The sequence below is a fragment of the Onychostoma macrolepis genome, chromosome 22 (genome assembly GCF_012432095.1).
Source record: "Onychostoma macrolepis isolate SWU-2019 chromosome 22, ASM1243209v1, whole genome shotgun sequence".
Classification (NCBI taxonomy): Eukaryota; Metazoa; Chordata; class Actinopteri; order Cypriniformes; family Cyprinidae; genus Onychostoma; species Onychostoma macrolepis.
The window spans coordinates 2,710,264-2,730,961 of record NC_081176.1 but is presented as its reverse complement, the minus strand read 5'-3'; the positions used below and the strand labels follow the sequence as shown (position 1 = coordinate 2,730,961).

General features: G+C 35.5%; 1 protein-coding gene across 1 annotated transcript; it reads left to right on the top strand.

Annotated features, from left to right (window-relative positions):
• Window positions 1–82: 82 nt before the first annotated feature.
• LOC131529735 (SLAM family member 5-like) lies at window positions 83–11,544 on the top strand (the record flags this gene model as incomplete). Its single annotated transcript, XM_058759602.1, has 7 exons — window positions 83–107; window positions 2,755–2,789; window positions 4,796–5,099; window positions 8,807–9,091; window positions 9,227–9,334; window positions 9,433–9,494; window positions 10,014–11,544. Coding segments are annotated over 7 exons (840 nt in total), but the record flags the coding sequence as incomplete, so codon positions are not given.
• Window positions 11,545–20,698: the final 9,154 nt, after the last annotated feature.

The window sequence follows — 20,698 nt, the reverse complement described above, 5'->3', positions numbered from 1 at the left end:
TGGTTCAAAAACAGTAGGCTACAGCATCCAGAATCTCAACTAAAATGTTCTGTTTTCATTATTGACCCCATTTACTGCTTGTTTTTTGTTTATTTGTTTTCTTGTCAGTATGCACTACTGGACATTTTGGCAAATATATTACAAGCACGTCAAACGAACAGATAAAACGTATCTTTCACATCTAGAAAATCAATGGAATGTTTAAAAATAATTTAATTTGGTTCTACCAATTCATATTCAGATGCAGGACACAAAGAATGTGTGAAATCTGTATATATAGCACTTAAATGAGCAAAGAACCTAATAAAATGCATGATAAAACAAAATCCACAACAAAATCCATGATAAAACAAATTCCACAACTTCCCAAAAGAAGAGTCTGCAATTAAAGGCCAGTTATTTCTAACATGAACTCAAACTAAATTAACCCTTCAGTTTTATTTGTACATAAATGTGGTTTGATCTTTTGGTTGGATAAATAGCTTCATGGATGCATTTGGTCACTGTGTGCATAGTTTGTGAGGGAAGCTTTTTTTTCTTTTTTGTCCTGATAATAAGAACCTCACAAACTTTCACTACACACAACACAAACACGCTTTACAGTTAATGTTGGTGGTCATCCAGGATTGATAGTTTACAACAACAAATAACCCACACAGTTGATGCATACCTATATCTAATACGCAACATTTCACTCTTCTGGTATTAGTTTTCATACAGGGATAGAAATTCAGTTGAAAATGTAAGATCAGCAAAAGCTTGTTGTTGATTTTCATGATATTAAAGGATATATGGACGTGTGAGCAGAAACTGTGACTGAGATCACAACCAGATAAATATCACAGTTCAGCCGTGTTTCATATTAATCTGAATGTTTTCAACCATTTTAAGGGTGAATATCGTCGAGAAAATGTCTCTCAGATTAGTCTGGTTCTGTTTGTGTTTGTGGCGTCTGGTTGGTGATTTTTAAATGTTTTTTGGCTTCAGTTTCTTGTGTTCTGGTACCTACAAGTTAAATTAACATTAACTACTATTCGTATGTGTAAATGATTCAATTGTGATTCTCATGTGAGATCTAGTTGACTAAACTCAGTTTAATAATCAATATGAAATCAATAAAATCAATATGAAGATTAAATACCCAATGGCATTTGTTTTAATGTGATGTTCCGATCTCTTTTCATTCATCTTCATTTGTCTTTAGTCTTTGTACTGATGCAGAAAATTGTAGTGAAGTGTTCATCAAACCAACATCTTATAATCTGTGACAAACTCTGTTCTTCAGGTGTTTGATATCAAAGATAAAATGAAGTTAGTGAAGGAGGGAGATTCAGTCACTCTAAACACCGGTCTTACTGAATTAATGGATGATGATCGGATTCAGTGGAAGTTTGGACCTGAGACGAGTTTAATAGCTGAAATCAATGTAAAGAGCCACATTTTCACATTATATGATGATGTTCTTAATGGGAAATTCAGAGACAGATTGATGCTGGATCATCAGACTGGATCTCTGACCATCACAAACACCAGAACCACAGACTCTGAAGTTTATGAACTACATGCAACATGTATGAAGAATAGATTTATTCTCACTGTCTATAGTGGGTTAAACATCAGTTGTATTAAAGGGGTGGTTGATTGCAATTTCACTTTTTTAACGTTAGTTAGTGTGTAATGTTGCTGTTTGAGCATAAACAATATCTGCAAAGTTGCAGCGCTGAAAGTTCAATGCAAACAGAGATATCTTTTAAAATTCTGAAAGTTTAATGCCTACAAAAATGGCTGGTAAGGGACTACAACGAACTACTTCCCGGGTCTGATACGTCACTGACCCAGATCAACCCCGCCCTCGGGAACATGTAAGGAAGGGGGCGAGGCCATGCTGCGCTGCTTTAGAGAAGAGGAAGAGAAAACTAGGGGTGCACGTAAAAATCTATTCATATATGAATCGCGATTCTGTCTTCTAACGATTCTAACGGATTCACAAGTTTCAAAATTAATGTTCTAAAACAGCGGTTCTTAATACTGTTCCTCGCGATATCATTCAGATCGTCAGATCAGCTCCAACAAACTGTTCCAATTATACATTATCACATAGCAATGAGAAGTGTTATACATGGACGCGTGTGCGGTTGCCGTACTGTATTAAAGCTTTAATCAGAATAAAGCCGTATATTAAAAGCTAACATAAGCAGTAGCATAATAACACCGTATCTAAACGTATGAGACAACAAACAAACAAACATACCATTAAGAGCCGTGCTTGCACAGGTTCTGCGCGATCCTCTTCACTAATATCCTCTGCGTCTCAATCGGGCTCAAATTGATAAGCAATATAGACAACGTCATTGTTTACAATACAACCGGAGCACATGCCGCTGACCTGGGGGGCGGGACATTTAGACGCACGCTCGGCGGTTTAGTGAATCACAACACACTAAGCCAGCTAACCAATCAGAGCCCATTACGTATTTGTGAGGGAGGGGCTTCATAAAAACAGGAAATAATAGAGGCGTTTGTCAGAGAAGGAACAGAGCAGTGTGGAATAAAGGTAAATTATATGAAAAAGAATGCGTTTTTAAAAAAACGAAGCATAAACACATGTTAGACTGCACCCCATAAACACAATCAAGCCTAGAAAAAAAAAAAAAAAAACAGTAAACCAGCCCTTTAAACCAAACTCCATTTTGCATCTTTTATCATAAAATGTTTTAAAAGTCCTTATCTGTAACAAACCCTGGTTCTGTTTGTCCTCTGTTCTGTTTGGGGATGCAGATGAAGATTTTGTTACTCTACACACTGATGAGACTGTAGTGAATGATAATAAAGATTTGATTCTATGGGTGTTTGCAACTGAAATCCCTTTAGCAGCTTAAATCAATGTAATAGACAGCAGATTTCATCTAAATGATGAACATGCTGGTATGAGTTTCAATGGCAGACTGAAAGTGGATCATCAGACTGGATCTCTGATCATCACAAATGCTAGAACCTCAGACTCTGGTGTTTATGAACTACGGATCAACAGAAACGCGAGCAAAAAATTCAGTCTTGCTGTCTATGGTGAGTTAAATAAGAAGTTAAATATAAACTACTTTGATCAGTCTTGGTTCCTCTTGATATTTCTTCTTCATCTACTAGAATGTCTTTAACCTCATGTTTTCCAGCTCGTCTGCCTGTTCCTGTCATTATCAGAGACTCTCCACAATGTTCTTCATCTTCTTCATCATCATCAGGATCATCAGTGTCCAATTGTTTATTGTTGTGTTTAGTGGTGAATGTGAGTCATGTGACTCTCTCTTGGTACAAAGGAAACTTATTTATTATTCATTCACCAACCGGACTAAGCATCTCAACAACACTCAACTCTGTCCGACATGTTCAGGTAAGTCTATGGTGCATGAGTTTATGCCTGTGGTTGAGCTGATCTGATCTTAGTTTGATGTTTTTATTCCTCAGAATCTGGTGGCTGTTGTGATTCTACTGAAGCTGTGATCCGATTGGTCATCACTGCTCTGGTGGGCGTGGCTGCTGCTGTTGTTCTGATATATAACATCAGTTCCAGAAGAGCTGAACAAGATCAAGTATATATTCCCACATTTAGAACCTAAATTATGAAAATGACCATTTATGCCACATTTTGAGCTTTTATGTCATAATTATTAGTATTAGTAGACTTAGTATGTTATCATTTTTTAGTTTTTAAAAACATTCTTTCAAGTTTTATCGTAAGATAGGATATGATACAAGTCAGGATAAGTAAGCACTGAGGAAAGCATGAAGATATGTAGGATACAAGTCAGACTGTGAGGTCCTGTCAATATTAGAACAGGAAGAAGAAGCCCTTCACCTACAAATTAAACACATAAACAAATAGCAAAATTTTCTGCAAAAGCATTTTATCCACCCAACAGATCAAACTATGTTCCTTAAGAGAATCAAACCACAGCAGGTTCAGTCACCAATTTCAGTTTGACGCGTGAGTCATAATGTCAAACCAAAGTAAGGCTGGCAGTTATGTAAGACGATCAACTGTTTTTACTATTCGCTGAATGATTATAAATCTTTAAAACTAAATTATGTTTTTCATTTAATAAAGATTGTTTTCCACTATTAAGAACTGTTAGAGTCTTGATAACAGCCAGAAGAACATTTATATGTAACTATATTTAACACACAATCAGAGAGCATGTGTGTGTGTGTGTGTGTGTGTGTGTGTGTGTGTGTGGGTGAATGCGGTAGGTCAAACTCTGTTTGGGGAAATTTACACCTTCAGCAGACAGTGTTATTAGATCACACATTTTTCACGGATTTGTTAAAGAATGTTTCACATGTTTCTTTTGCTCTGTTTGTGTTGGTGGCATCTGATCGGTAAGTTGTGAATGTATATCTTTTTTTTTTTTTTCTGTTGTCAGAGTCTTAAAGCTGCTGCTACTTTTTAAATTAGAGTATTTGCATTCACAGTTTCTCAGATAAATGAACCCTCTGGTTATGTTCCAGCCATTTTGATCTGGAGAGGATTTTCTTTTTCCTGAAAATGCTATGTAATTGCATTGGACTACAAATGGAACACCGCATTAGATGAAGTATTTTCAACACAGCACAGGGTTAAATATATTATTTTGAGATCTACTTTGGATTCAGGCCCATGTTTCAGTGAGCCTATAGTGTAATGTCCAGGACATAACTCTCTTTTTTGTTTTGTTGTCCTTCAAATCAAATCAAATCAAACCAGCAAGAGACTTAATCTGTGACAAAAACATTTTTATGTTCATCAGGTGTGTTTGGTGAGTCAGTGTCAGTGAGTGAAGAAGATTCTGTCACTTTACACTCTGACGTTACTGAAATACGTAAAGATGATGACATACTGTGGAAATTTGGAGCTGAAGCATCCCTCATCGCTGAAATCGATACAGTTTATGGAATCTTCTCCACATTTGATGTTCCTGATGGGAGATTCAGAGACAGACTGAAGCTGGACAATCAAACTGGATCTCTGACCATCATAAACATCACAACTCAACATGCAGGACGTTATGAACTAGAGATAATGGGAGCAAAATGGTCATTAAAAACATTCAGCGTTTCTGTCTATGGTGAGTAGAGATCATTTGTCCTGTCATTCATATATTCTTGATTTATTAAAGGAATAAATTAATTAAGCCCAATGTATAGCATGTGTGGCACAATGTTGATTAACATGCAAATATATGCCACGTGCCAACTTTTTTGAGACCTATAGCTGTCAGTCCTGTCTTCCTGTGTCTTGTGTTTCCCCTCCTCTCATGCCCTTTGGTTTGTTCCTGTTCCTGTCTGTTGTAGCAATAAGCTTCTATAATATTTCGGGCAAGGAATTGACTCGGGTCTTCGTTCAAACTTCAACTGTTTACTGAAAGTTCTCGTACAACGAATAGAAACAAATAAAACTCCGGTGAAAAAACTGTGTTGCTCCGTCTTTCTTTCTTTCTTTTCTAAAAGGAGCGTCCCCGCCCCCAAGGTGCTTAAAGACAGTCCAATAATAGACGGAGCAAACCATTACAGAATAAACATTGGGGTATTTAACCAATGTACATACAAATCTAAACATATTAAAATAATATCTACTCAAGCACTTCTAACTTCAATGTTAAATTATAATTATTTAAATTATTGCTCTTACACTGTCCTTGTTTAGATTATTAGTTAATTTACTCCAGGTGTGTCTTGCTTTCCCCTGATTTCCTTGTCCTTAAAAGCCCCAGTCCATTCAGTTTGTTTGTCGGGTCTACTTGTTGGATGTCGTGTGTTTCCTGTGTTCCTGTGATGGATTTTCCCCTGTGATTCCAGAATTAAAGACTGTTCCACGTTTCTCCACGTCTCTCTCTCGTTCCTCCCAGCGAATCGTGATGATAGCAGGCATCAAATGTAAAATGAGCTCATTTAGTGGATAAAATTGTAAAATTTCTCCGTTTACACATTTATGTTTTCTATATTCTATTGTGAATAAAATATTGGCTCATGTGATTTATTCAAATTTTAAAAAACATCCCAACATTTCCGGAAATTGCATTGTATATTCATTCAGATGTTTACAAGATATATGTACTCGGTTTATATAAAGTCAGGTCCATAAATATTGGGACATTGACACAATTCTAATATTTTTGGCTTTATACACCACAACAATGGATTTCAAATGAAACGAACAAGATGTGCTTTAACTGCAGACTGTCAGCTTTAATTTGAGGGTATTTACATCCAAATCAGGTGAACAGTGTAGGAATTACAACAGTTTGCATATGTGCCTCCCACTTGTTAAGGGACCAAAAGTAATGGGACAGAATAATAATCATAAATCGAACTTTCACTTTTTAATACTTGGTTGCAAATCCTTTGCAATCAATTACAGCCTGAAGTCTGGAACGCATAGACATCATCAGACGCTGGGTTTCATCCCTGGTGATGCTCTGCCAGGCCTCTACTGCAACCGTCTTCAGTTCCTGCTTGTTCTAGGGGCATTTTCCCTTCAGTTTTGTCTTCAGCAAGTGAAATGCATGCTCAATCGGATTCAGGTCAGGTGATTGACTTGGCCATTGCATAACAGTCCACTTCTTTCCCTTCAAAAACTCTTTGGTTGCTTTTGCAGTATGCTTTGGGTCATTGTCCATCTGCCGTCCCATGAGTTCTGAAGCATTTGGCTGAATATGAGCAGATAATATTGCCCGAAACACTTCAGAATTCATCCTGCTGCTTTTGTCAGCAGTCACATCATCAATAAATACAAGAGAACCAGTTCCACTGGCAGCCATACATGCCCACGCCATGACACTACCACCACCATCTTCACTGATGAGGTGGTATGCTTAGGATCATGAGCAGTTCCTTTCCTTCTCCATACTCTTCTCTTCCCATCACTCTGGTACAAGTTGATCTTGGTCTCATCTGTCCATAGGATGTTGTTCCAGAACTGTGAAGGCTTTTTTAGATGTCGTTTGGCAAACTCTAATCTGGCCTTCCTGTTTTTGAGGCTCACCAATGGTTTACATCTTGTGGTGAACCCTCTGTATTCACTCTAGTGAAGTCTTCTCTTGATTGTTGACTTTGACACACATACACCTACCTCCTGGAAAGTGTTCTTGATCTGGCCAACTGTTGTGAAGGGTGTTTTCTTCACCAGGGAAAGAATTCTTCGGTCATCCACCACAGTTGTTTTTTGTGGTCTTCCGGGACTTTTGGTGTTGCTGAGCTCAGCGGTGTGTTCCTTCTTTTTTAAGAATGTTCCAAACAGTTGTTTTGGCCACGCCTAATGTTTTTGCTATATCTCTGATGGGTTTGTTTTGTTTTTTCAGCCTCATGATGGCTTGCTTCACTGATAGTGACAGCTCTTTGGATCTCATCTTGACAGTTGACAGCAACAGATTCCAAATGCAAATAGCACACTTGAAATGAAGTCTGGACCTTTTATCTGCTCATTGTAATTGGGATAATGAGGGAATAACACACACTTGGCCATGGAACAGCTGAGAAGCCAATTGTCCCATTACTTTTGGTCCCTTAACAAGTGGGAGGCACATATGCAAACTGTTGTAATTCCGACACCGTTCACCTGATTTGGATGTAAATACCCTCAAATTAAAGCTGACAGTCTTCAGTTAAAGCACATCTTGTTCGTTTCATTTAAAATCCATTACGGTGGTGTATAGAGCCAAAAATGTTAGAATTGTGTCGATATCCCAATATTTATGGATCTGACTGTATATGTGACCCTGTACCACAAAACCAGTCATGAGTGTCAGTTTTTCGAAATTGAGATTTATACATCATCCTATGTATGATTTGTTATGATAAGACAATATTTGGCCGAGATACAACTATTTGAAAATCTGGAATCTGAGGGTGCAAAACAATCAAAATACTGAGAAAATCGCATTTAAAATTGTCCAAATGAAGTTCTTAGCAATGCATATTACTAATCAAAAATGAAGTTTTGACATTTACAGTAGGAAATTTACAAAATATCTTCATGGAACATGATCTTTACTTAATGTCCTAATGATTTTTGGCATAGAAGAAAAATCAATAATTTTGACCCATACAATGTATTTTTGGCTATTGCTATAAATATACCCCAGCGACTTAAGACTGGTTTTGTGGTCCAGGGTCACACACACACACACACACACACACACACACATATATATATATATATATATATATATATATGTATGTATTACAAGTACACTGCTGTTATCTTCATACAAAAATCTGTTTTGTATTGCACTAACTACTGATATTTTTATTTTTATACAAACTTCTATATATTATATATATATATATATATATGTAGCCTATGTATGTATATACAGTATGCTACTTGCTTTCTTTTAAATAAAGAAAAATGGAAATTATGGTGAGGTGCTTATACATTACATTACTGACACTCTATCCTCCAATTTGATACTGTTAAGTGCTTTGACACAATCTGCATTGTAAAAGCGCTATATAAATAAAGGTGACTTATAGTAGAAGTGAAAATTCACTCATCTGGAGGTTTTTAAAAGTGCCCTATAAGTCCATTCTCTGACAGTCTCTCACTGTGTAACTCTTCATTTTTGCTTTTCTGCTGGACAAGTGGAAATACATTTTGGTGACAAGCTTAACTGGTATTGAACTATGAATGTTCCTTTAAATATTAACATACTGAAATGTGCAATTGTTTTATAGTTTGAGATGACAGAAACACTCACACCACAAACACACTACACCGGACAGAAGATTTATTTAGATTTACCCAGATTTCTGTTTATTCTCTCATATTTTCCAGCTCGTCTCCCTGTTCCTAACATTACCAGGGACTGTTCATCATCATCATCACAGCAGAATTGTTCATTGTTGTGTTCAGTGGTGAATGTGGGTCATGTGACTCTCTCCTGGTACAAAGGACACAGTTTATTGTCCAGCATCAGTGTGTCTGATCTCAGCATCAGTCTCTCTCTACCTCTGGAGGTGGAATATCAGGATAAAAACACCTACAGCTGTGTGCTCAACAATCCCATCAGCAACCAGACCACACATCTGGACATTACTGAACTCTGTCACACATGTTCAGGTATGTTGGTGTTGATAGTAATATGGAATAACTAAGCTCATCTCACAGTTATATAGTGTTGAAGTTTGTACAGTGTTTGTTGTAGATCAGACAGACTAATTCAATTGCACTAATCGCTCATTTTGTTCATTACAGGTCAGGGGCTACCTTTATACATAGTGCTGATCACTGCTGCTGCTGGATCTCTTTTAATTGTAGCTGCAGTCGTGATGTGCCGCATCTGCAGGACATGTAGAAAAACAGGTCAGGAGACCAAGCAATTCATTCAAAATAAATAAATGAATAAATATATAAATAATTCAGATCTATTAGATTGAAAATGTTTTGTATTGTTAATGCAGTTGAGACCCAGAAGGAAGACAGAACTGATTCAGCATTGTGTGAATCAACAACACAAGAAACAGTAAGATCATACATGACTGTGTTGTTTGCATGTCAGTGTTGTCCATTTTGCTATTTTTATTTTGTAGACCAATCATTTATCTCAAATAATTAACACAGACACCAAAAACAATGTTTTTTTTAAATTTATCAGTTCATCGTATGTTGTCAGTAACAGTAATATTTGATCAAAGATAAATTATTATACATTCAAGCGTTAAAATATGACAGCATTAATGGCATAAACATTTTAACATAAAATTAAGAACACATAATCAGTCATTTTAGCATTTACACAAATAATGAATATTCATAACTCATAATGGAAAATAAAATATTCACAGGCTACAACAAACAACTTTAGCTGTACAAGTTTAAATGTTAGAGTAAAAATGATGGAAAATCATTTTAGTTCTACTGATATAACTGCTATTTTTAAAGTAGTATTACTTAAGTAAATCATTTTATAGGAGAAGCTGGACTGTTATTAATTTTCTGTTGCATCAGCAAGATTCCTGACTGAGTTTGTGTTTCCTTGCAGAAATCAAAGTTGGATGTGTAGGAAAATGTTTCCAAAAACAAGGATCAGATTTAGGATCTACCTGAATGGATGTTAGGGATTTACTGTCACTCCCTCAGCAGTTGTATTACAAACACCCTCGCAGCAGTGTTTATGGTTTAATTTAATGCCAAGGTAATATAATTTATTTTTTAATTTTGCACAGATTCACCAAGATACCAAAAACCTGAGATCTCTAAATAAACACTGCAGTGGTTTTCATCTCCATTTTATCTCTACAGAAAAGTGATTTGATCTGTTAGTTGGATAAACAGCTTCATCTGGATGCATTTGGCCGCTGTGTGTGTCAGTAGTTTGTGGGTGAAGCGTTTCTTAGTTTTTTCTCCTGATGATAATAATAACCTCACAAGCATTCACTACACACAAGCACATCTTTACAGTGAAATAAACTGCAGTCAAATAATGTTAAGAGGTCAAACAGGATTGACAGCTTACCACAGTAAACAACCCACGCATAGATACAGATATACACTCATTTCACTCTCCCGCTATTAGTTTTCATTCACAGAGAAGAATTCAGTTGAAAATGTAAGATCTGCAAAAGCTTGTTGATTTGCATGAGATTATGGATGAGTGAGCGGAAACTGTGACTGAGATCACAACCATTAATACCTGTTCAGCTGTGTTTCAGTGTTTTCAGCCATTTGAAGTGTGACTATTGTGTGATTTCAGTGAACCGAAAGAGAAAATGTTTCTCAAATTAGTTTTGTTCTTGTTCTGGTTCGTGAGTTGTAAAGGTTTTCATGGTTTTAGTTGCTTCTGTTCTGATAAATTACTGGTTAAATTAGTCAGAGAAGATTAACGTTCACTATTCATTACCAAAGATCAATATTGGTTTAGTTTGTTATAACAGGGTGAATTTTAACACAGGATTATAACGTGCCTTTCACAATTGCATGGAAGCCAATTTCCACCACATAAGAAAAAACTAAATCATAATTATGAGATTAAAAGTTTGAAATGAGTAAAATGTCGAAATAATGAAGGAAAAAATGTCTGTATTATGACATAGTAAATATGGACAATATGAAACAAAAGGTCAAACTTATTTAAGTTAACACTTATGCCACATTTTGACCTTTTGTGTCATAAGCCTGTCTTTGTTAAAATCTCAACAAAAAATTATGACTTTTATCAGATAATTTAGATTTTTTTTTTTTTTTTTTACTTAATAATTATAATTTAGCAAAACATGATTTTTTTTTTTTTCTTTGTATGTGGCGGAAACAGACTCAAATACAACTGACAAGTAAATTCTGCCGGCTATATAAGCATTAGATACTGCAAGAGTATAGCTGAAAGATTAAAATGGTTCTAAATATGTCTGATTTTAAATTAATGCTAAAAGCAAAGCTAAAAATTGACATCTTTGTAATTTCTTTAATTCTTTTGACAACCAGAAAACAGAGAAAGTTTCATCATTCCAGTGTACTTGGGGATACACAAAGTATCTTGCCTGTCTTGTTGTTATTAATGTTCAGTCAGTGCTGGTTTTCTCACTCACTCCTAGGTTCGAGCCTGCGTCCCAATGTGCATACTATCCATCCTAAATTCTATGTGACATTAGTAATTTTCAATACTATTTAGGGCAGATAGGGTGGATAGTATGCACATTGGGACGCAGGGCAAGTCTCTCTGTTTTATTACATTGGACGTCGAGCGCCCTCTGGAGGAATACAGACTAAAGTCTATTTTAAAGGGTTCAGCCTGTTGCTTTGTATTATTGTAACGCTTGCTTGAGCGCTTGTGCTTGTTTTCGGGGCTTTATCTGAATGTTTAGAGAAATAAAACCCTCGAATACTGACGAGCTCTTTTTTTCCACATTATTCTCTATTCACATCCTCCTCTCTTCTTCTCTTCGACTTCCGCCCCGTCAGAATAAAAGTCCTCATAACAACAGACACTTTAACATGAGGCATTTCTAACACAAAAATAAAATAGTGTTTGTTTATTTTTTTAACGCTTACATTATTAAACATTGTTTAATATTGTAAAACATAATGTTATTTTTGAACCAATGCGAGATTTTCTGAAGCATATGGCTAAAACATTTGACAAACAGACAAACAAACCCTTGTCAAAAAATCCTATTGGAATTTCAGTTTATCCTTTAGGATCTTATTGGATTCTTAGAATCCTATTGGACATTTAATGGAATTTCACTTTGTCCTATAGGATCTTATTGGATTCTTAGAATCCTATTGGACATTCCTATTGATTTTAATGGAATTTCACTTTGTCCTATAGGATTTTATTTGATCCTTATCCTATTGGACATTCTGATTTATTTTAATGGCATTTTAATTTTTCCTGTAGGATCTTTTATTGATTTGTATCATATTGGACATTGTGATTTTTAAATGGAAATTCACTTTGTCCTGTAAGATCTTACAGTGCCTTGCGAAAGTATTCATACCCTTTAATTTTTTTCACGTTTTATGTTGCTGCCTTATGTTAAACTGCTTTAAATTACTTTTTTCCACATCAATCTACACTCCATACACTATAATGGTAAAGCAAAAAAAAAAAAAAAAGGTTTTTAACATCTTTGCAAATTTATTAAAAATAAAAAACTTAAATGATTCCATTGCATAAGTACTCATACCCTTATCTGGGACAGTTGAAATATAGCTCAGGAGCATTCATATTGCTTGTAGGTGTTACTAGACTTTGAGTGAAGGTAACCTGTGTCAAATTCAATTGAATGGGTATGATTTGGAAAGGCACACACGTAATAAAAGGTCCAACAGCTGATAATGCATATTAGAGCAAAAAACAAGCCCTGGGGTTAAAAGAGCAGTCTGTAGAGCTCAGAAACGGGTTTGTGCCAAGCCACACATCTGGGGAAGAGTTCAGAAAAAAATTCTGCTTCATTGAAGGTTCACAAAAGCATGTAGTCTCTGTTACCCTTAATGGAATAAGTTTGAAACAACCAGGACTCTTCCTAGAGCTGGCCTCCTGGCCAAACTGAGCAACTGATGGAGAAGGGCTTTGCTTAGAGTGGTGACGAAAAACCTGATGGTCACTCTATTTGAGCTCCATGATCATATGTGGAGACAGGAGAAATCTACAGAGGGACAAACATCACTGCAACACTCCACCGATCTGGGCTTTATGGCGGTGTGGCCAAACTCAGTCCTCTCCTCAGTGAAGACAAAAGAAAAAAAGCACCCAAAGGACCCTCAGACTGTGAAAAATAATATTATCTGGTCTGATGAACCTCAATTCTAAGCATCATGTTTGAAGGAAACCATGCTCTGCTCATCACCTGCAGAGTACCGTCCCAAAAGTAAAGTGTGGTGGTAGTCTCATGCTGTGGGTCTGTTTTTCAGCAGCAGGGACTGAGGGACTTGTCAGAATAGAAGAAAAGCTCAATGCACCAAAATATAGAAAACCCAGTCCAGAGCATTCAGAACCTCAGACGGGCAGAAGGTTCACCTTCCAACAGGACAGTGACCCTAAGCACACAGCAAGAGTCGCTTATAGACAGCTCTGTGAATGTCCTTGAGTGGCCCAACCACAGCCTGGGATTGAACCCAGTCAAATATTTCTGGAGAAACCTGAAAATGTGCGTCTGCTCCCATCCAACCTGACAGAGCTTGAGACGTGAAGAGGTGAGGAGACAAATGGCAGATCATTTCCAAATGTTGATGAGCAAAGCTTGTCGTATCAAACAAAAAGACTTGAGGCTGTAAAGGTACTTCAGCTAAATATTTAGTCAAGGGTATGAATACTTATGCAATGTACTTATTTGAGTTTTTATTTTTAATCAATTCTGAAGTTGTGACAATTCGGTTTTTGCTTTGTCAATATGGTGTATGGAGTATATATTGATGTGGGGGGTAATTTAAAGCAGTTTAGCACAAGGCAGCAACATAAAAAAGGGGTATTAATACATTCTCAAGGCACTGTATTTGATTCTGTTAATTAATTACTTTTTAAAAGTAACACTGCATGTGTGTACTTGTAACCCTCAATAAAAATGCAGCCTATCTGAATACACACAAATATAACTGAAATTCATAATATTACAGTAAGGCAAAGATGATAAGTATGACATTTCATAATGTCTGAATAAGATAAAATGAATTACATGTTAGTAGGAATTCATAGAAACACAAACATCTATATATGGTATTGTCCTGACGCTTCCCCTTTAAGCTTCCCCTTTGAGTGTAGTGCGCGTGCAACTGTAGCGCGCCTACTTTGAACAGTAACGGTCAAAGAGGAGAAGAAGCTGAGAAATCAGTGATTAACGTTGTTTATCTTGTTAAAATGTATTTAAAGATGCTAAAAGGAAGAAATAGTAATACTTATCTGATCTGCATCCTAAACGAACAGTTTTGGGTTAACAATATCTGTTGGTGAGTTGTTGAGCTGGTTTTATTGAATGTGATTAGCAAGGAGTCCGCCCTTACATAGCAAAATATATTGTTAAACAACTGATATTAATTAAATATTAATGTATGCTGTTTATAATAAAATGTCATTATATAAAACACTGGAGTAGTGAGTACAAAATGTATGTTCAGCCACCATTTTGAGCTGTTTTGAATAACGTTGTGCTTTACGGTTTTGTATAGCGCTATTTTAATTATTTGCATTGATGGATTAATAAGATGTTCTTATGGCCTGTTGTCCAGGTCAGGTTTTATGTTCCAGTTAAAAAGTTTGACATTGGACAACGATTCTCCCGTGATATGTGTGCGTACATGGGGAAGAGGTGCATGACAAGCCGGTGTCAGCTAGAGGACCTGCTGCGTTGCCTGGTAACCAATTGACCATGTGCACAGTGCGCTCTTTTGAACTTCCGCATAGTTTTAGTTTAGTTTATTCTTGCACAAGAGTAAAATAGATACAAATATATATATATATATATATATATATATATATATATATACACACACATATATATATATATATATATATATATACACAATCCATATACTGTGCAGGGAGAGGCAGAAAACCCAAAGGGCTTATTTAGAGCCTCCACCTAAACAATGAAGAAACGAAACAAAAACAGACTTATAAAACTAAAAGAAAAACTTTGATTACAGTAATTAATTTATGTTGTAATTAATTACAACATATGTCGAAAAAATAAATAATAAAAAGATAGATGATGCCTTTAACTTTAGGTAGCCAGAGATGCTATCTCCCAAATGACATCATAATGGTATTATTGATAATCAATAACTTACCTTCATAGTCATGAACACATTTTAAAAACGTATAATATTTGCCTTCTCAACTCTGGCTGTGAAGTAAAATTCACTTTATAGATATACTTTTCATTCATGAAGATGACATGAAAGAAACGTGTCAACTAGCGAAAAACAAACACTTTTAAGATGAAAATGTTATTAAATTATCATTATAACTAGTAGATGGCAGCAGAGGATCACTCATTAGCTCAGCTACCATTTCAACTCCAAATCTGTGTGCTTTTATTGTACTGAAGTATAAAGTATAGCAAGTGCAGGAATCACAAAGTCTCATGTCATTTTATAAATAAATAAATATGCCCCGACACCAACAGCATATAAGGGATAATTATTTAAACTAGTTAACTACAAATGAAATAAGTTCATTATTAATGGTATAACAATTAAATAATGCATTAAATATTTTGAAATATTTTTAGATTTAATTTAGTAATTACATTTATTAAGTTTTATCTTTAACTGTAAAAGCTGCTAAATATATTCAGTCAACACAGACTTGTTACTGTTGTGGTTTTGCTACTCTAAATTTAGTCTGAATCACTTAATGCACAGCGATATTTTGACATTGGCTCGTCTTCCATTATCAATGTCAATCATAGCAACGAGTCCCTGAACAATTTAGCAGATTTACCGCGTAATATTTAACACCGCGTTTGTCATTCCTGAAATGGTATACGTGGACGTTTGGTCCTCTTGGATAAACAAAAATGTTCTTCAAATTGTGAATGGATTTTGTACAGAAACTAAGCAAAGGGTGCGCCTCTTAAAGCACAGTACAATTGACTGGAAATGACTGAGCTGGCTTATCTAAAACCAGGAAGTAATTGTGCATTTGGTCAATTGACAGAGCATTAGTGATTGCTTTGAAATATATTGGATACAGTATTTTTCATACTTTCCCCGGTTTTCCCTTAACTGAATTGGTGTTTTTTTCTCTCTCTCTCTCTTTACATTAAACACAAACTGAACTTTATTACATTTATTGCATGAAATGAACAGTATTATACACCTCAAAGGGAAATTAAACTGATTTACGATATCAAATTCTACTTACTGTTTGATGTTTTATTGCTCTGTGTTGTGATGTGATTGTATTTGCTATTATTATTGTTATTGTTGTTGTTGTTACAGTAAAGTGTTATTTTTTATATTCAACTTCTGGTCTCCTGGTATAAGCTTCATATCTTCCTCCCCAATTCTTTTAGAGTCTAGAACTGGTCTAGTGGCAATACTGTATGTGTATGTATGTATGTGTGTGTGTGTGTGTGTGTGTGTGTGTGTCATCAATCAATTATCAGTGCCTTAGAATTTTTACATTACATTCTACATCAGGGTGAATTTAAGCAAACTGCAAGTACAGTGTAAGTACTACAAATACAGTGGAAAAGTGCACCTTTAGAATATTAAAAAAAAATCCTATAGGATTAAAATCCCATTAAAATCCTATAGGAACGGTTCCTACAGGATATTTATGTCTTGTCCTATAGGACTATTCCTATCGGAATCCTATAGGAATGGTTCCAAAATACGATAGAAATTCCTATTGGAATCCTATACAATTGTCCTATTGGAATCCTATAGGATTTTTTGACAAGGGAACAAATAAATACATTATTTCAACCGTTATTAAATAATCAAATCTGTTTTTAATGGTACATCACATGAACATACAAAGATCTTACAATTTCCTTTCCATATAAAAATAGTGTTTATGTGCTCAAATGCTTTACAAAATGCAGAATGTTTACAACAAACAAAGAATAGGCTAACTCATGGTATGGATAACTGGCAAACATCTGAAGATACATATTAATATTGATATTATGAATAAACTATTAATATACAATAAATATGAATAATAAATGCATATAGCTGTTTTTCACATTTAAAAGAACGAGTATGAAGTTTGTGCAGCAGTTATTAACAGTTTTTGAATATAAAATATAAAACTTACTAGCAGAGGCGGACAAAGTACACAACTTCCTTACTTGAGCGAAAGTACAGATACCACTGGTCAAATACTACTCCACTACAAGTGAAAGTTGTAAAGACAGATTTTTACTTAAGTACTTTTAAAAACATGTACTTCCATACTTTTACTTAAGTATCAAAAGTAAAAAGTAAATGCATTGTTTTATTGTCGCATTGTTGTATACTTACAATACCTTATGCCACTAATCAGGGCCGTAGCTAGTGGGGGCCCAGGGGGCCCCACAAAATCCAGGAATTATACTATATAGGCCCATGTTCTGTGAATAATTCTAATATTTTATTAGTTGTATAACTGAGATATTATGAAAACCACAAAAAAGCATGCAATTTGTTTAAATAAATTTTCTAATATCTGCTCCTCTACCCTCCCGAAAAATGGTTTAGTCTGATACGAAGTATCCTCAGAAGTCCCACCCCAGATCGTGAACAAGACGACCAATCAGAGTTGAGACGTCAGATGAAGTTAGCGATGTACATTAGTGATGGGAAGTTCGGATCATTTTACTGACTCGGACCTTTGAGTCTCGTTCAGCAAAATGAACGAATCTTTTTTTGAGTCATTTCGTTCATTTTAGCAAAATATAATTAAAATGTTACATGCTACTTCCCTAACACATCTACTACTTATGCAAAAGTTGATCACACTACAAACAATACAAACTATAATGCTATAAGAAACATAAAAGATTAATTCATTGTTTATCTGGGTCTGTCTATTATTAGCTCACCTGACCTCTTATCTGACAAGTCTTCGGGTTTGAGTTGTTCGTTCATCACGTGACAGCCTCATAAGCTAAACCAATGCAGTCAGAGCCGGAAAGAGAATTGATTAGTTCATATCCCGAGTCTTCGGGTTTGAGTCGTTCGTTCATCACGTGACAGCCTCATAAGCTAAACCTATGCAGTCAGAGCCGGAAAGAGAATTGATTAGTTCATCTCTCGAGTCTTTCGAGTCGTTCGTTCTTTTGTCACGTGATGTGACAGCATTGGACAGATAAATTAGTTAATTTACAAGCTTCCTTACAAACGGGTGCATAGTTATTATTATTATTATTATTATTATTTACTCTTGCAGTTACGTGATGCGTTTCTGGTTTCAAATTGTAGTTTTTTAATTACAGTTTATAAATGTGAATTTCTGTCATGATGGTTCTTTTCCATAACACTGAACGTGGTAACAAAGGTAATAAACTAAAGAGTTGGTTATTATTGTTATTATTAAGTATTTTTCCCTCAGACTGAATAGGTGTAGCTTATGAGGCTGTCACGTGATGAACGAACGACTCAAACTCGAAGACTCGGGAGACGAACTAATCAATTCTCTTTCCGGCTCTCACTGCATAGGTTATGCGTATGGGGCTGTCACGTGATGAATGAACGACTCAAATCCGAAGACTCGAAACAGGTGAACTAATTCAGTGCAGAACCTACAGGATGTTGCGCATGTGCGACTGAACGAATCACTCTCCGAGATGACTCGTTCTTCCCGAGTCACATTAAAGATTCGTTCAAAAAGAACGACCCATCACTAATGTACATGCTGACTAACAATGTCGGGGAAAAGAAAATATAAATCAGGTTACCAGAAACAGAATGAAAAGAAGGAGAGAGAGGCCAGGAGAATTGCTGTATCCCAGTCTATCAAGACCTTCTTTAAGACAGGTTAGTATGTTGTCATGTAAACTATTGACCACCGCTGCCGCCACCACAATTTTATTTAGGCTAATGGCGCGTATCGGCCGCCGACCATATAGCGTAGTCGAGAAACTTGGTCAGATGGTAGTAGTCTGGCTCGCTACTCAGGCGTAAAGGCATTAGGCATTAGGTTCAGTAAAAAACCTTTATATGCATTTATTTGTTAACTGTTTTGTTATTTTGTAATAAACACCTATTAGGATATATGTGGGCCTCCATGCTTGTATATTGTACAGTATATGATATGTGTGTGTGGGGGGGGGGGCCCACATCAATATTTTTTCAGGGGGCCCCCAATCCTCTAGCTACGGCCCTGCCACTAATGCAACCTACTGAATACACTGATTAGCTTGTATTATCTTTGAAATCAAGAACTTTTATGTTACCAAACCTATAGAAATGGAACAACTGAATGAAGATAATCATCTTTATTTTTTATTTAACACTCCTACAACTACATTGAACTCATTTTAATACTTGTTTAAAAGCTACAAAGTTCTTTTTCAAAGAGATATTGAAGTCTATGATATGGTTCATTTTAGGCAAACATTGAAAAGAAAACAAATCTTTAGTTTTTTTTTAGAAAACTAGAACATACTCTCTCAGTATGGCCGTGGGTGTGCAGGTTGCGCCAAAGAACCGTCTTTTTGAATTTTGCCATCAACTGATCAGTGTTCATAAATTGCTCAGAAATCAGTGAACTTCACAACATGTGGCTGGGTTGGGTATTGTTTGAATTTTATCCATTCAGATTCTGATTCTGCTTATTGATTTAAATTCTTATTGATTCCCAGTTTAGATTCCAAAGTTTTCATTTAGCCTACTTTTTGATCATTTGTTTGCAAAAAAAAAAAATAAATGTATGTATATGTATTTATGTGCAGTGTTTTGACAATAAAATAATGTTCAGATTTATATACTTCCCTGACCAGTTTTTAGCAGCAATTTACCAGTAGGCCTAAGTTTATATATAGCCTATATATATATATATACAGTATATATATATATATATATATATATATATATAGTAAAGTGAGGGCAGCGATTTTTGACAGATATATTAGCCTACTATTTGTATTGCCATAGTTTAACTACAAAAATCAAACTATAGTTAATATAATGAAACTATGGTAAATTTGTGGTTACTGAAGTTTTACTACAAATATCATATGGCTACTATAGTGAGATAATAGTACATTTGTGGATACTGTGATTTTACTGCAAATACCATTGTTATGGTTACTATAGTAAAAACATGGTTAATTTTCCAAAGGGTTTTAATAAGTTAACACATGCCTTTTTAGAGCGCTTTTAGCTGTGCAGTAGCGCAGACGTTTACATTAGTTTAGTTTAGTGGAGAAGATCCCAAGGTTGCCAGATTTGCGTACAAATAATCATCCAAATGTGCATTCAAAGCTCGGCGGAAAACTGCAGGCTTAGAAATACTGCAACACTTGGCAACACGGGAAGGTCCTGGCAGATCGCAGGCCGGATTTTCGCAGAAAAAAAGGGTTCAGTGAATCTGAAAATGCACACACTGTAAAATCTGCGACATATAACGACTTTCTACTTGGGGACCTTGATATAAATGTAGTTGAGTAAAAAGTACGATATTTGTCTTTCAAATGTAGTGAAGTTAAAGTCGCAAGTTTCCAGAAAAAATAATAGTCAAGTAAAGTACAGATACTCAAAAAGTGTACTTAAGTACAATGCTCAAGTAAATTTACTTCG